Genomic DNA, 16761 nt, shown 5'->3' with positions numbered 1-16761 from the left:
GATGAGGCAGCACAGATGGGCACTGAGGCAGCACAGATGGGCACTGAGGAAGCAGCACAGATGTGCACTGATTGATTGCACAGATTTACACTAATGAGGCGGCACAGGTGGGCACAGATATACACTGATGTGGCACTGGTGAGGTGGCACTGATGAGGCGGCACAGATGGGCACTGATAAGGCAGTACAGATGGGCACTGATAAGGCGGCACAGATGGGCACTGATGAGGCGGCACAGATGTGCACTGATTGCACAGATGTGCACTGAGGCGGCGCAGATGGGCACTGATTGGTACAGATGGGCACTGATGAGATGGCACAGATGGGCACTGATGAGGTGGCACAGATGGGCACTGATGAGTTGGCACAGATGCGCACTGATTGCCCAGATGCGCACTGATTGCAGATGGGCACTGATGGGCACAGACGGGCACAGACAGGCACTGATGGGCACAGACGGGCACTGATGGCGCAGATGATGCACTGATGGCACAAGTGGGCACTGATGCGCACAGGTGGGCACAGATGGCACTAGATAGATGTCACTGTGGGCACTGTTGGGCACTTTTTGGGCACACTTCACTTTAATACTGTCACAAATTTACTCACAGAAGCTCTCTCTCCTCACACGCTGTCTCTGTGTGAGGAGAGAGAGCCAGGAATGAGAGATGATCTCAATTGTTTACATTTCAGATCATCTCTCATTGGAGGTGGTGATCGCGCTGTAAACGGCCGCTGTGATTGGCCGTTTACAGCGATCTGTGATTGGCTGTGTCCAAGGGACATGGCCAACACAGATTTTCCCCAAGGCGCGCTCATGAGAGCATGCTGGGAACGAGGAATAGACGTCGTCCCGGTAATTTAGATCCGTGCTGTTGCCGTCATTTGGCAATGGCCCGGATCTGAAGTGGTTAATCCATACATTTACCAAATTCTATCAGGTAGATGTAAAAAGACATGAGGATGTCGCCTTTGGGTGCAGTGTGCTGCAGGCAGCAGTATAAGTCCTCTGATCTCATGGTGCCCTACTTTTGTGTCTCCCTCCCCTCAGTTGGCATTGCTCTGGGACATCCCACATAGTAATTACTATGGCTCTGTTGCCCAGTGATGTACGATTAAAGAATATAGGATTTTTATAACAACTTACCTGTAAAATCCCTTTACTTTTGAAGTACATCACGGGACACAGAGGTCCCTCCCCTCTTTCTAGTATACACGTGTATTGCTTTGCTACAAAACTGAGATACTCCAGTTATGGGAGGGGTTATATAGGGAGGCAACTTCCTGTATAGGGTGTGCCAGTGTTCAGCACCTGAAGGTGGGCTACAACCCACATAGTAATTACTATGACTCTGTGTCCCGTGATGTACTTCAAAAGAAAAAGATTTTACAGGTAAGCTGTTATAAAAATCCTATTTTGAGGGGAGAGCAAATTTACACTGTTATACAATACAAGCTGTACACTCACTACTTTACATTGTAGCAAAGTGTCATTTCTTCAGTGTTGTCACATGAAAAGATATAATAAAATATTTACAAAAATGTGAGGGGTGTACTCACTTTTGTTAGCTACTGTTCATATATATATATATATATATATATATATGAACAGTAGCTAACAAAAGTGAGTACACCCCTCACATTTTTGACCATATATTTATGGTCATGTCCCTAAGACTGAGACAGATGTTGATCACATAAACACGCGACAAGACTTACATCATAAATAGACCTGAGGTGTGGCTTTTGGTCACCGATGCGACTAGGTTCGGTGTGTGATGCATGTTTCCGCTGACACGATCCGAATCGGTCAGAACAATGATATGAATAACGAATCGTAGGGTATGGTATGGTGTGTGATGCATGTTGCCGCTGACATGATCCGAATCGGTCAGAACAATGATATGAATAACGAATCGTAGGGTATGGTACGAATACTACGAATCGGTGCGTGGGATGCGAGTGATGCGATTTGTTGTACTGCTGGTGCGACTAGGTTCAGTTAGGAGTGTGATGCATGTAGCTGCTGACACGATCCAAATCAGTCAGAACAATTATATAAATAACGATTCATAGGATATGGTACAAACCGCTACGAATCCGTGGGTAAGAATGCGAGTGATGCGAACTGCTGTGCCGCCGATGCGACTAGGTTCGGTTTGGAATGTGATGCATGTAGCTGCTGACGTGATCCGAATTGGTTGGAAAATGATATGAATAATGAACCATAGGGTATGGTATCAACCGCTACAAATTGGTGTGTGGGATGCGACTGATGCGCAGTGTTGTGCCGCCAAGGCAACTAGGCTCGAATCTGAGTGATGCGTGTGGCACGAACGTGATAGATGACATAACAACGAATCGTTTGTAGGGTATGAGGGTGAGCGGTATGACTTTGTGCGAGATGTATCCAATGCGAACCGTAGTGCCGCTGTTGCACCTAGGTTCGGATCGGAGTGTAATAAACATAGTTGCTGAAGCAATCCGAATCGGTCAGAGCAATGATATGCATAACAAATTATAGGGTATGGTACGAACCGCTACGAATCAGTGCATGTGATGGGAGTGATGCGAACCGTTGTGCCGCCGGTGCGACTAGGTTCGGTTTGGAGTGTGATGCACGAAGCTGCTGACACAATTCAAATCAGTCAGAGCAATGATATGAATAACGAAATTGGAAAAATTCTGTGAGCCACAATGATCTTATGCCTTACTTGTGCTACCTCCAGCTGCATGCGCTAATCACGCTTCATATAACGTGCATAGGATAAATTTACAAGTTATGCGCTGCGCTTGGGTGACCCCAAAAACAAAATTAATAATAACCAACTCTATGCTTACTAGTGCGATAATATTAAATACAAATAATATGAATGTTGAATAAATAAACAAGGTGTGAAAAAACAAGTGCTTGTTACACCATAAATTAGTGCTTAATAGTGCTTGTTACACCATACATGGTGTCTTAATCAACATAAAAAGTGCTTGGTGCTCAATATAAAGTTTCCTGCTATTTTAAATGAAAAAATTAATAAATAATAAATAATGAAAAAAAGTTCTCTTTGGCACTCTAAATAGTGCGTGCAAATAATGTTCAACAGTGATAATAAAACAATGTGTGCAGGTGGTGTTCAGCTGTGACAACAATCCAACATCATGCCGAAGATATCCTGAGTGCTGCAAAACATGCTCCTGTGCTCCTTCGTGACCCCCTTAAGCTAATGTGCTCACCTCAGAGCGTGTGACTCAGCTTCTACCCTGAGTCCAAATACGCTTTGAAGCCACCCCTGGGCTCAGTCTCAGTGTCTGCTGCACTCCTCCAGCTGGAAACAATGTGGCTCCATACATATAAATGAAAAGGAAACTATATAGTGTAATATAGTCAAAATACTTTTATTAAAAGAAAATGCTCCCCACACCGGGGTACTCACATGGCACTGGTGCGTCAGTGCACCATACTATAACGGCTTTCTATGCAAAATCACTGGATGTTTGGTGTGGTATGCTGTGCTGGGACAGCGCTGGTGTAAAGTCCGTGTCAGTCTCTCCGTCCTGGCCCCTCCCCTACACGTCTTCGACACAGGGATCACGTGTCATCATCGGGGGGATATATCGTTTGTGGCATGGGATGACAAGCAAGGCTGAGGGGACATACAAATCTACTACACCTGTACTGAATGATGCCAGGACACGACCGACAACAACTCCGAGGCAGCTAAGAACGAAAGGGATGCAGAATAGGAAACATAACAAATTGTAACATTGCGTATGAACGAAAAGGTACAAACGAAACCTGCAACAGCTAGCGAGATGAAGCCGATGAAGAGCACGTACGTGGAAGCTGCAAGACATGTGTAATAGAACGAGCACAAGGTGAACTGGGAAGAGTCGGCTCAGCGACGTGTAGTATCGTGCACTGGAACCGTCAGAGAGCAAGGGCGAACAGCCAGCATAAATATCCACCGGGCTCCTCACATAAATTCAGGCCACCATACTGGCCTTCTAATATATATATTTATATTTGACTTCGTTAGACTAGGGGGAGAGTAAAGACATTTTTACTTACCTAATCCTCTATTGGGTGCAGGTAAGTAGCAGGTGCTCCCTCACGCTCCAGCTATGGACTGTCCCTCAGCATCATCACGTCCAGCATAAGGCTATAGACCCTGCATTGGTCTTGATGAAGTCAGGACCTTAGACTGCTGTAGCATGGGGGAGATGATTCTTTTGGGACCCTTCTAGCAGCATAGAGGATTGGATAGAAGTAGATCTCCTTTTTTATGTCACCTAGGTCTAAAAAAGCAAATAACCCTTGTAGTGCAGGTGCAGCCCACAGGTTCCCGGAGTTGGACTTTATATTGTTTCATAAGGTCCTTATAAACAAAACATTTTTAATCACTCTAGGTTCACTCTTCTGTAACCTCATTCATATTTCTCTCCATGCCTAGTTGAGTTAGAACCTGGTACCTTAATAAAGATTTCTTAAACTTTACAATCTGAACATTTTTTGATCTTCTAGATTTCCCTATTTCTAGCAAAAAAAACTGCAATGGCTCCTAGCCTTCCTTTACTCTACCGAGAAAAAAGGATTGTTATTTCTGTCTGTTTTGCTGTTGAGTCCCCCTCATTTCATATCTGATGAACAATGTCACTGGGACATTAACTAAAGGGAGATCTCTCTATCCCCAGATATCAGTACATAATGATAGGAGTTCCAAAGATAGTGGACATACACTTTAATGTTGATGTACTCTCATAACTTTCAAAACGTTATCAAGTACACCATGGACCTTCGTATGTAATTATGACATTCATGGTTCTGTTGCAGAATTCAAAGATGTCAAGAGATGCTAGATGTAACAGTTCAGAGCAAGTTCCATTTATGGAAGAATGGAAGGCACGAAGAGAGAGAATAAGGTTACGCTCCTCATCCTCCAGTTTTGGGAGTAAGTCCATAGACATCCAGATCCAGCAAGAAGGCGATCTGCAATCCAAGTCCTGGTCTTTACACTCTGCTCAAGATCATGAGAAAGATATGGGAGGAATAAAAGCAACTACATCGTCTTTCAAAATCCAGTCTCTAGTGACCGCAGAAGTTGAATCTCATGAGCCAGTCACTTCAAAAACCAAGGAGAAGACAGGGAGCCCTCAGAAGAAACATCGGACTCAGATAGAGAAAAGGAAGCTACGGGAGAAGAGGAGACCTACTGGAGTAGTAAATATGTTTCCATCTGAGGCAAGTGAAAACCTGTGCTTACAGCACAGTCAACCCTATGTCTTGTTTCTAAATATGTCCTCAATGTAGATAACTACACAGAATTGTATCCTTCTATTAGAGCTGTTCTAATCAAGCAGCTTTTTTTAAAACTAGTTCTTAAATTCAATAAAAATGGTAAGGTGTTAATAGAGTCTTGAAGTCCATCTCCAGGACACAACACAAGTTAAGACCTATCTCAACTATTCATTGTAGTTTCTGTTCCCCAGTGGATTTTTTTCCCACTACCTGTCCTGGCGAAAGCTAGTCAAAGTGAAAGGAAGTGATGAGAAAACTTTTCAGTGGGGATAGAGATAGCAAGAAAGACTTTTTTGGACAGAGCGGGAAAGAGTAAGAACTTCTTTTAAGATTTATTGCTGTCTGTGCCATCTAGTCCCAGTGACACTCATTCCAGTCATTTGATGTTTTGCTGTTATAGGAACAAAGTGTGAAGGAAAACCTTTCTAATGGAGTCAAAAATAGCACACAAAAAATGTGACATGTATTCCAAACCTTTTCCACTCTGTTCAAAATGTAAAAAGTTTTTACTAGAGTTGGGCTTTAAGTTGTAGCTAATCCTTTGGTAAATTAGAACATGATGTGTATTTTGGTCATTTGTACCTTACTGTAAATAGCAAACTGTGATACACGTTAGAGAAATGCACAATATTTTTTATGTGACTTTTCCACTATGTTTGCATTTAACAAATGTCCTAACCTAGATCTGGTGTATTTAAGGTGGGTGTTTCAAGTTTCACTCTTGATTAGTTAGGAAGTTATACATATATCTGCAAAATTTTCAAAACAACAAACTGCGTCTAATGCCGTGTACACACGACCGGACTTTCCGGCAAACTAGGTCCGACGGTCTTCCTTAGAGGCGGCTCTCTAATTAGGCAAATTAGGCGGTCGCCTAAGGCCTCGCACTCACAGGGGCCTCGCGGCCGCCTAATTTGCCTGTTCTCAATCACTGAAGTTGACGCCGGCGGCTCCGCCTACCCCCACTGGGACTCTGTGGCTTAGGAGCTGACGGACAAATCAGATACTGCCCGCAGCCTGAGGAATAGCGGCCTTATCACGGAGCGTCCCAGTCCGTGGGGCCTCATGTGTAAGTTTTGCCTAAGGCCTCACAAAGCCTAGAGCCGCCTCTGGTCTTCCTGACGGACTTTCGGCGGAATTCTGACGGACTTTCAAAACTAACGGACTTGCCCACAAATGAACAGACTAAGTCCGTTCGTTTTGAACGTGATGATGTAAACAGGACTAAACAAGGAAGTTCAATAGCCAGTAGCCAATAGCTTCCCTTGTGTCATATTTGGTCCGTTGGACCAGCACACAGATGACTGTATTTTCAGATTTAAGTCCGTCGGAATTGAGTCCATCGGATAAATTTGAAACATGTTCTATTTCTAGGTCCATCGGATTTTTCCCACGAAAAATGAACGGATTAACCCACATACGATCGGATTGTCCGACGGACGAATCCGGTCGGACCTAGTCTGCCGGAAAGTCCTGTCGTGTGTACGAGGCATTAGAATTGCAAGTTTGTATTGATTTCCGAAACATTTGTTTTTAGGATGAGACAATAAATAGTTTAACTCCAAAATAAGACAATGAAGGACCTGTAGTCCAACAAAGTTTTGTCTTGCCGACTTTATTTCAGCTTAAATTTAGCTTGGTCGCTGTAAAAAAAAAAAAAAAAAAAAAAAAAAAAAATCAAAACAGAATGTTAGACTTTTTATTGTCTAATAAGATTTTTGTGTGTGTCCCTCACATAAGATTGTTTAGGTTATACAAGAGTAATCCATTGTAGCAGTTGTGAATCTATTTTGTAGTTCCCTAATAACAATTGTGTCACGTTATCAAACAAAGAAAGGTTCAGTTAAAATTTCAAGCCATACCTTGCATACCAAAGTGTTTTGCTCATATTTTTTATAAGCATGCTTGTCCCCAGAGTGTTCCGGATCAAAGAATCAAGAAAGTCCATCTGTTTTCGTGTTTTACTTGGTGGGTGAAAGTGTAAGCAAGGATCAATAGAATAACAAAGCCCAGCAAGCTTGGTGGGGATTCACTCTTTGAGTTGTCTGAAGATACTAGAGGCTTTTGAGGTCTTTTCAGCCATTGTGACTGAAAATAATAACTCTAAATGCCTGATGAACTAAATTTTTTTCTGCAGTAGGACATTTTCTGAAGTAGGAGTTGAAAGAACAAAATGTACCAAACTGCAAGATAAATGTGCCCACCTAATTCATAGAAGCATTACAGTTTGTCTGAAGCAGTGCATAAGACAAGAAGCATGCAGAAGCCATTAAAAAGGCTATTGCATAGCATCTTCCATTTGCTATTCACTGTAATACAAATCGAATTGTAGGCTGGCCATAAGTTTAGTTTAGTAAAAATAGCAGATGCTAAAAATGATTAAATATCTGTTATACCAGTGGAAGCGGACATTCATTACTCACCTTTATTTTATTTATGTTATGGTAATATACTGTATATCTTGACAGAGACTGTGGTCCTTTATCTCTCTGTAGTGAAGCTGGCTGATCATAAGCAGTCTTATGAAAGGAAAAAAATAGCATGAAGGCCCACACAGGACAACAAAGAAAAAATATAAGTGGCTTGAGTGGATCTGAGAGATCTGAGAGGAAATTCTGTAGTTCAAGCTGTGTCAGCCACTAACTGAACAAACTTCTAAGCCCAGGCCTTTGGGTTTATGTCAAGAAGCATATTGTTTAGGGAGTGTAGACACAGGAACCTCCAAGCTAAGCTTTGTGCAGACGTCTGAGAGAGAGAGAGTCATTTATTAAAGAAGCATGGAGATATGGATTCTGGGAACATCCCATCCACAAAGAGTACTATAACCATAGATGCAAAAAAGTGAACATTGAATATTTGGCAGTTATGTGGCCTAATGGCTGGGTGAAAACTGAAGTGTGATAATTATTTTAAAACAACAGCATAGAAATCTTTTGCATAACAGCTATACATGTTATTTCCGATTTTTATGAATCAGGAAATTTCCAATAAAAGAATCAGGAGACCATGAATGTTTGGTTCTTGTTCAAAAACATGTTGTCCCAAAGTAATTCATTGAATTGATGCCTCTCCTATAGTAGTCTGGAGGGTCCTCATTCAGCCCAGAAAGTGGGGATTTAGGCAGGAACTACATTCTTTACCCCTCAACAGCATTAAGTGAATGGCCGTATGTAATCACAGAATACAGTTATAAATACAATGTGTGGTGTATCAGTTCTTCCACTGCTATACAAATATCATTAAATTTTAGGATCCTGATGAGAATGAAGACGTTAAAGAGAATGAGGAACATAAGGAGCAAGAAGTGGTCATCCAGAGTCAGGTGAGAAACTAACTATCCAGTGGATACCAGCTAGTAGCTTTTGGGCCTTATGTGTAGCTTTCATGGCAGCCTTTTAACTGGTGCTTGGATTTGAGCACCTGTTACATTATAAATCTCAGAATTTATGTAATTTATGCAATTCACATAATTTAATTAAAGCCGTGTTCCGCCTGGGGAAAAAAAATTAAAAGACTTTTAATATATGGACATTTACCTGTCCAGGGAGCCCCAGATGTCGGCCCCCCAAGCTGATTTTCGTATCGGCTCTTGGGTGCTTCCTCCGCCATTCATAGAAAGGGAAACTGGCAGTGAAGCCTTTCGGCTTTACAGCTGGTTCCCTACTGCACATGCACAAAGACACTGCGCTTTCTAACTGGCTTGGCAGCGGAGGAACGAGGAGGGGGCTGAACTTCTGAGGGATGGAGCCGCGGGGCAGTCTCCCGGAAGTGGGGAAGGTTACCTGTCAAAAACAGGTACCTGTTCCCCCCAAAAGGTGCCAAAGGTGGGGAAGATTTACTAAAACTGGTGCACACAGAATCAGGTATAAATGTACATAGTAACCAGTCGGCTTCTAACTAAGTTTGATAGGACCTGCTTAGGGGAGGAGGTTTGGAGCATTTTGATCTTTTGATTATCAAACCACTTGGATTTAATATATTGCTGTTGTGGTTAAAGAAATGGGTGTGTTGGTGCACCCCTTCTATGGATGGTGGGATTCAACTCTAGACCAGAATAGCTTTGATTTTTTATGAATATATTGTTCCTTGCCTCTGAAGCTATTTTGGTGTAAAAATTAGAGGATTATCTTGAAGAATCAATACATTTTTTTTGTCCATTATCTTTATCTCCCTTGGAGGTGCCCTTTTGGAATTGAGAATTTCCACTTCAACAAACTGTATAGAAATGTTTAATTTTATACTACTGGGTTTCCTTGTGCAGATAATGTTCACATGTGCTCCCAATGAAGACGTTTGAAGCATTCAAAACGCATTGAGCTAACATATGGGTGTTGAATTGAAATACGATCTGTAAACTTGCCTTTCAAATACTGATTACGGTGCTATATACAATTTTAATATTTGTACAAGAAACTTTATGAATTTAGTTTGTGGTACCATTTCCTATATGCCCAGAAAAAAAAGCCATTGCTACAAGAATCTTTTCCTCTTATACAGCTTCTAACTTGTTCAATTAAGCTTTGACAATAAAACCTAGAAGCTGATAAGTTACCATGCACAGCTGCACCAGATTTTGTGTGCACCTGTTTTAGTTAATCTCCCCCTATGTTTGTACATCGCAAGCTAGAGTTAATTCATTTTGCATTTCAGATAGCATGGGGTGACACACAGCATCCATTTTCACTCATTGTTTAAGGATCCATCACTTCACATCACTGGAAAGCCCACACAAACTCACCTTTACAAAGCAAGAACTAAAGCAGGGTGTATATGCATAGTGGGTTGAACAAAAAACCTACAGATCCCCCCCATCCCCACAAACGATGTGGATGCAGGGATCTTCCCCACTGCACTATTGTATTCTAACAATGGGAACTCCTTCCCTGTCAGAATACACTGATCAGTGCTGCAGCCCTTGGCTGCATGTGCTGATCGAATGCTGGTTTGTTGACCAACTTCTGTTCAACAGACAGGGGTACACACGTACCAAAATGAGTCCGGATCAGCAATTTCTTACCTAGTTTTAGGGTCCTGCACAAGACAGCCAGCTTCACTGAGCTTTGGAGACAATCTGGTTCTTAAAAAGCAAACAAATCACAGATCTGAGCATGATATGGTTGTTAAACCCATATAATCTTTGATGCTCAGTAAAGCTGGTAAAATCAAATGCCTTTATACTTAGGTAATCACCAGTTTGACATTTTTACAGCTTAACAATATAGATAATATTTTACGTTGCATTGCGCTCCACTGAATTTCATTGTCATATTTTCCAGGATTTGAGAATATCTGAAGGAACTTGCGCAGAAAGGTATGTTCTGGTCAGTCCGGTGTTGTGATATAAAAAATGTACATACTCATAGAATACAATGTTTGTATGATTTCAGCTGTTTTAAGTTGGACTGATTCTTAGATTTTAGGCTAAGGATCTCTTGTACTCTATAAGATTTCTCTCATTCAGCCTCTCATGCTGAAGGAAGGAAATCTATTGACTTAAACAGCATGAATGGGGAAATCTGCCCTACCTGCTTTTGTATTTTAAAAGCCTACACCAGTGGCTGTCAGAATACCCAAACAGTAGCTGTTCAGCCAAGAATTTTGCACCCAGCTCTTTCGATTTTAATTTCCAAGGATGTCGGGTGTGCGGGTGCTGAAAGGGCCACCCATGGTTTAAATTTCATCTGCTTCATCCTGATTTGCTTCGTATGTGGCCAGCTTAAAGGTAATTCTTTCCATTGTTCTCAGACCATACTTTGAAGTTAAAGAGCTGAGGGCTCTATATCTCTGAGCAGCTTTCGATTTCAGTAGAGGGAAAGTGAAGCTGGTAATACACTGAGTAAATTTTGAACAAGTTGAAATTCCCTCAGTGGGTGGCCCTACCTGCCCCTGCTTGCTCAAATTACTTTTGTTAAAGGAGCCTGCCAGTTGTGGCTGGGAAAGGTGAGTCTGGCTAAGGTTTTAGGTGCCTGTGAGTCAGTTCCATGGAATGAGAGTCCAGTGGGTTGTGGTGGGCTTGTCCCATACAGATGCTTACAGGACCTATTTGGAATTGATTTCTTCTTCCTAGTCTGGGGGGGATTGGGTTGGAAGGGGAGCAGTTGTAGGACAAGGTGGAAAGAAGTAGAGGGGGATGTGAAAGAAATGATGTGTATAGGTGCTACAGAGAACCTGAAAAGAATAGCAAAATGGAGTGAAAAAAATTATAATAAAAAGGGATGGGGCTGTGGACAGCCCAGGGGTAGTGGTCTCCTTAGATGCTTAGAAAGCTTTTGATTCTATTTACTGGATCTACCTCTGGGCTGTCCTTCGTAAATTTGGGTTTGGTCCCTAACTAATCGCTAACTAACTGGTCCCTAATTTGGTTTCATTGCCTAACTACATATGCTCTCCTTGGCCCGTGTGGCCAAGGTGTGTACTAACAATTCTTTGTCCGCTCCCTTTCCTCTTTCTAGGGGGATGAAGCAGGGCTGTCCCATTTCCCCCGACCTATTTGCTCTTACTTGGAGCCTTTCACCAAGCTGCAGGCTTGGTGAAAGGAATTTAAGTGGGTGGGACTTAAGACAAATTATCCCTGTATGCTGACGATAATCTACTATATACTAGCAACACATTCTCCTCACTTTAGGCCACTTCAGGCCACCTTGCAGATAAGTGACAAGTTTATCACCTTTTCTGGAATTAGAGTTAAATGGGAGACATCTCTAAACTTCCCTTAGCCCTTCTCATCCCAAACCGGCTATGAACACTGTGCTTTGCTGGGTGGATGGGTTAAGATACCTTGGGATACAGGTTGGGAGCTTCCTGGCTACTTATATGGATCTTAACCTATATCCTTTACTTAGGCTGTTTTCCCAGAGATGTGCATCTTGGAAATTACTCACACTTACTCCAAGAGGCAGAGTTAATCTTATCAGGATGGTTTACTTACCAAAATATCCTTATTATTGCAGAAATATCCCATTATCCATACCAAACACATTTTTCAATAAATTGGCCAGTATCACCTTGTATTTTGTGGGAGCTGAGTAAGTTCCTTGTCTTGCTAAGTAGACATTTCAACTCCTTTTTATCACAAGGGGGACTGCCCTTCCAAATTTTCAGCTGTACTTTTGGGAGGCGGCGCTAGTTACGGTCCCTGGTTTTCAGTGACCTAGCAACAGCCCTGCAGTTACCCTAGAGGCAGTCCTCTTAGGGTTGTATGGTACTTTAAGTAATTTAGTTTTCAAGGGCTACAGGTATGATCCACCTTTTTGCCACATATACCCCTAAAGGGTAATCCCACCCTCTCTCACCTGCACAGTATCTAAGGTCTGTGGTTGTGGAGTGATTGGCCTGAAGAACATTACTGTATGTCATACAGGAGACTGATGGGATTCTCTGATCTCAGGACCAAATATAATCTTCCTAATAGTATGTTCTTCAGGTATTTGCAGTTGCAGATATTTACAGACATGCGGTTCAGGTGCAATTTCCCTCCCCTCTTACTTCGAAGTCTAAACACATTGATGCTCATCTTGTGCATGATGGGGAAACAGTTTTCCTCTTTGTGCCTTAGACTCTCCCTGGCCTATGCCACTAACTCAGCTCATACCTATCAGAATTGGAACACTGACTTGCCAGATCTGGGTGTGGAAGAATATAAGATCTGCACCAGCTATTATGATCTCCGCTAGAGACCAGTTTATACAACTGAAGTTTCTCCATAGAACTTATTTTACCCCTCAATGGCTGGCTGCTATTTCCCATTGGACTAATCCTTCTTGTACAAGTTGCCACTCCTCTGTAGGCCCCTTCCTACACATGGTATGGACATGCCCCTCCATCAGATCTTTTTAGTCAGCAGTAGTGGCTGAACTTAATAGGCTGTGTGACTCAACCATCGGTTTGGACCACAAAATACTCCTGTTGGGCATCTTAGAGAGATTGGATTTAGGTCATCATGTTAAAGTGGTTGTAAAACTCAGTCATTGAATCTGAGCAAAGCACATATATCTGTAGTGTTTACTTATCTCTCTGCAAAGTGTCATTTCTCTCTGGTGCTTCGTTCTTCTGTTTTCAGCATGAGTCACTTCTAAAAAGTTATCCGGACAAATGAGATACATTTGTGTCGGGAGGGGAGGGGGAGAGCTCAGCAGACAGCGTGTCTATTTAGAACACAGTTCTTCTGCTGTGTGGAGGGGGTTGTGTGCCTTTCCTCCAATCACCTCTCACACACTGTTACTGCAGCCCTTCTGCCCCCTCCTCTGTACTCCTGACAGATGAAGAAAGATTTTAACACTTTTCTGCCCTTTTGAAGAGGTGTAGGGAAGAGAAGACTGCAGATAAACAAGTAAAATCTATGTAGGAGGATTTGTTTAATTTCTGTATATCATCTGAGGCTGTTCACTTCACTGAGTATATGTGAGGGTTTACAACCACTTTAAGTTGTTTATTTTCTTTGCTGCTTTCTATGCCCACAGAAAGATTATTTTAAAGCCACCTCACCCTCCTACTCTGACTTCATAGTGTGACGCGATTGATAACGCTTTAGCGACGTATAAATTAACCTACGCAAGCAGGAACTGCCCTAAAAAGTCTGATCAGATATGGTCAACTATAGATAGACTCCTGGGCTTCTGGTTACCTAATTTATCCAGGGCTGTGGAATTATACTGCCTATAGGCTGTTTAACTAGTGGATATCGCGACATTCCTTTTCTGTGTTACCTCTCTCATCTTTTCTCCTCATTGCGCCTCTCCTTCCCTCTGCTTTTTTTTTTTCCTCCATCCCCTATTCCCTTTCCCCCCTTCTACCGCTCTACCTTTCCGCAGCTGTGAGAATGTACCGATGTCACCTCACAATTTTCCATGCGGATTGTCTCTTTCTGTACTTGTCTTACATGGCTTCTAATATGTCTGCTCATAGTTTGTATTTCACGGTTTTGGTTAAAACTCTTACTAAAGCTTTTTGGGCGTAGCCCTCTCACAAGTGATTTTTGGACATGGTTAAGGTGGTCTTAATGTCTCCCCCTTTGTTTACAATTGGATAATATGCTGCATTGTTTGTATTTGTCTGATTTATTTTCTCACTAAACATTTTCTAGAAAAAAAAGAAAAAAGGAATATGGAGGGGTATGGGTAGAAATGTGACATGCAGGTTTTCTTCTATATTTTTAACTGGTGATCCTGCCAGGAACTCACTTCCTTTTCTAGGGTGACGACTGTATTGTATATAGGAGGAGCATGGTTGTCACGCTAGGAAGGAAGTGTGTTAGGGCTATATAAAATCTCCCCCTCTCCAGAACATAGGTGGAGGTGTTTTGTAGTCAACTGAGATAGCTGGGAACAATGCTGACAACTTTCCACAGAAGAAGAGAGCACAGGAAGCTGTTGGTGCACCAGGTTTCTGGCTGGATGGATAGCCTTTTTTTGCACATGTTGATCCAATATACCAAACCTTTTCTTTTTTTATATTTACCAGACCATAAGGGGGCAAATAATAGAGATGTATTGTTAGAGTTTACGTACACTTTAAGTATAGGTAAAAAGATGATTGCACAGTTAAAATACATATGTATGAACTGTGCGGCATTCAATAGTTTGTATGGTTTACAGCACTGCCATTTTTATTCCCAGCTTAAATGCAGATGTGCAGGGGGATTGCAGGAGGTGAACACAAAGACAAATATTATTATCGTAAAATGGACAAATGCAAAAATAATATATATATACTGCAGTCTGTAATTAGCATTAACACAGTGCTTTTTGTTGAACCCCACTCTAGTATAATTGTGTTACCCGTCGAGCCTACCAGTAGATCCATTTATTTTTCACTTCCTGTAAAAGGGTGACAACACCGTTCACTTTATAGTGAAATCACCATAGTATTGTCACAAAAATTACAATTAACCTCATACAGTTATCATAAAACTATATTTTTCACTGTTCCTTGGGGAAAAACAAAACAAAAAAAAAACATAATTAGATCAAATGGAGGGTGATTTACATTTGCCTACATTTTACTTATGTTACCTTTGGCACTCTAAAGCCCCCCAAAAGCTTTCCCATGTGTTCCTGGAACACACATGTAATCTGCTGTATCATTTCAGGACAGATGTTCATTCACTTGGTTCTGCTCCAGACAGTAGGGATAACAACCTGAAAGAAAGGCAGTCATGGATGGAGGAACTGCAGAAGGTATGAGCCTGGGGCTTTGATAACCTTAGAAAGAAAAATTGGGATGGTTCCACGCTAAATGGCTAGGTATTATCTATTTTGATGAGAACTGCTACCCCTACTAATACAGCTACCTAAGAAGAATATACAGTGAGGACTGATTGGGATAGTAGGTGTGGCGCTGTTCTATTGCTGTAAATGAATGTGTCCTTTTAAAAGGTGAAATATTTGTGCTCAATAAGGTCTTCTTTATATTGTAATAATCATTCCTGAAATGTGTGTCAAGTATTCTTAATCCACAAGTAAAATTATTAAGTGAAACAGAAATCAATAGACCTTAAAACATGCAAAAAAAGTGAACCGTATTGCGAATAAAGTGACTGGTGCTCTTTTAAAGCCTCATGTACATTGCTGCTGGTAAACAGACGTTCAGAGGCAGTTGAATGCTTTTTTCAGCTGCCCCTGAACTCATCCAATGTTATCTTATGTGTACATGTACACAGGTTTGTTTAATGTCATTTTTAGGCAGTTGAGTTTAGAGGCCTTTTTTGGAAAGGAAAAAAATTAGTTCAGAAGCTGAGTCTAGAGGCATTTCAAGCGCAAAATGCTTCTAAATGCGTTTCACCGCGTTTAGTTTACAGGCGTTTTTCATTTTTGGATATTTTGAAAAAGAAAAATATTTTTTTTTCAAACGCGGCATGTAAACGCAGCAAAATGGACGTTTTAAATGTGGGTTACTATCTGTCAAGTTAAATCGTTCAGGAGAGGTTGTAAAAACATCCCGTGTACATTAAGCCTACGCAGTTAATTGGGACTTCTTTATATTTGTAATAGTTATTCTTAGGACATACATCAAGTGCTCGTATTCCTCAAAATAAAAAATAAAGATGAAAGTAAAAATAAAAATTTCAAATCAAATATACAGTTGTGCTCATAAGTTTACATACCCTGGCAGAATTTATGATTTCTTGGCCATTTTTCAGAGAATATGAATGATAACACAAAAACATTTCTTTCACTCATAGTTAGTGTTTGGCTGAAGCCATGATTGGGGTATTGCCCACATTATCGGCTGTATGCCATCACCCAATACCCAATTACCACCTTACCAAATTACAATAATTAAGCCAGACAACTTGTTTTTGGGTTAAAATGGCCATAGCAGCCTCTTTATTACACAAAAAACAAACCATAACACAACTTTAATAAACTAACTGACTTGAAAAAACTGCATAGCATTATTAAAGGCACCCTTGACTGCTCAAATTTCTGTATCTGGCACTACCTCGCCTGTTACGGCCCCCAGCCGTGCTT

At 41.5% G+C, this 16761-nt stretch overlaps 1 protein-coding gene across 1 annotated transcript in view; it reads left to right on the top strand.

Annotated features, from left to right (window-relative positions):
• Positions 1–16761, top strand: part of LOC141112117 (PRKC apoptosis WT1 regulator protein-like) — a 100321-nt gene that overhangs the window by 49651 nt on the left and 33909 nt on the right. Inside the window, exons 2-5 of the mRNA XM_073604584.1 lie at positions 4829–5236; positions 8544–8615; positions 10570–10604; positions 15381–15468. Of these exons, the coding sequence (XP_073460685.1) occupies positions 4838–5236; positions 8544–8615; positions 10570–10604; positions 15381–15468 (594 nt within the window). The 5' untranslated portion in view covers positions 4829–4837. The remainder of the gene's footprint in view (positions 1–4828; positions 5237–8543; positions 8616–10569; positions 10605–15380; positions 15469–16761) is intronic.

The sequence above is a fragment of the Aquarana catesbeiana genome, linkage group LG11, assembly GCF_042186555.1.
Source record: "Aquarana catesbeiana isolate 2022-GZ linkage group LG11, ASM4218655v1, whole genome shotgun sequence".
In the NCBI taxonomy this organism is placed as follows: domain Eukaryota; kingdom Metazoa; phylum Chordata; class Amphibia; order Anura; family Ranidae; genus Aquarana; species Aquarana catesbeiana.
The sequence above is the reverse complement of the archived record's forward strand: the minus strand, read 5'-3'. Positions and strand labels throughout refer to the sequence as shown.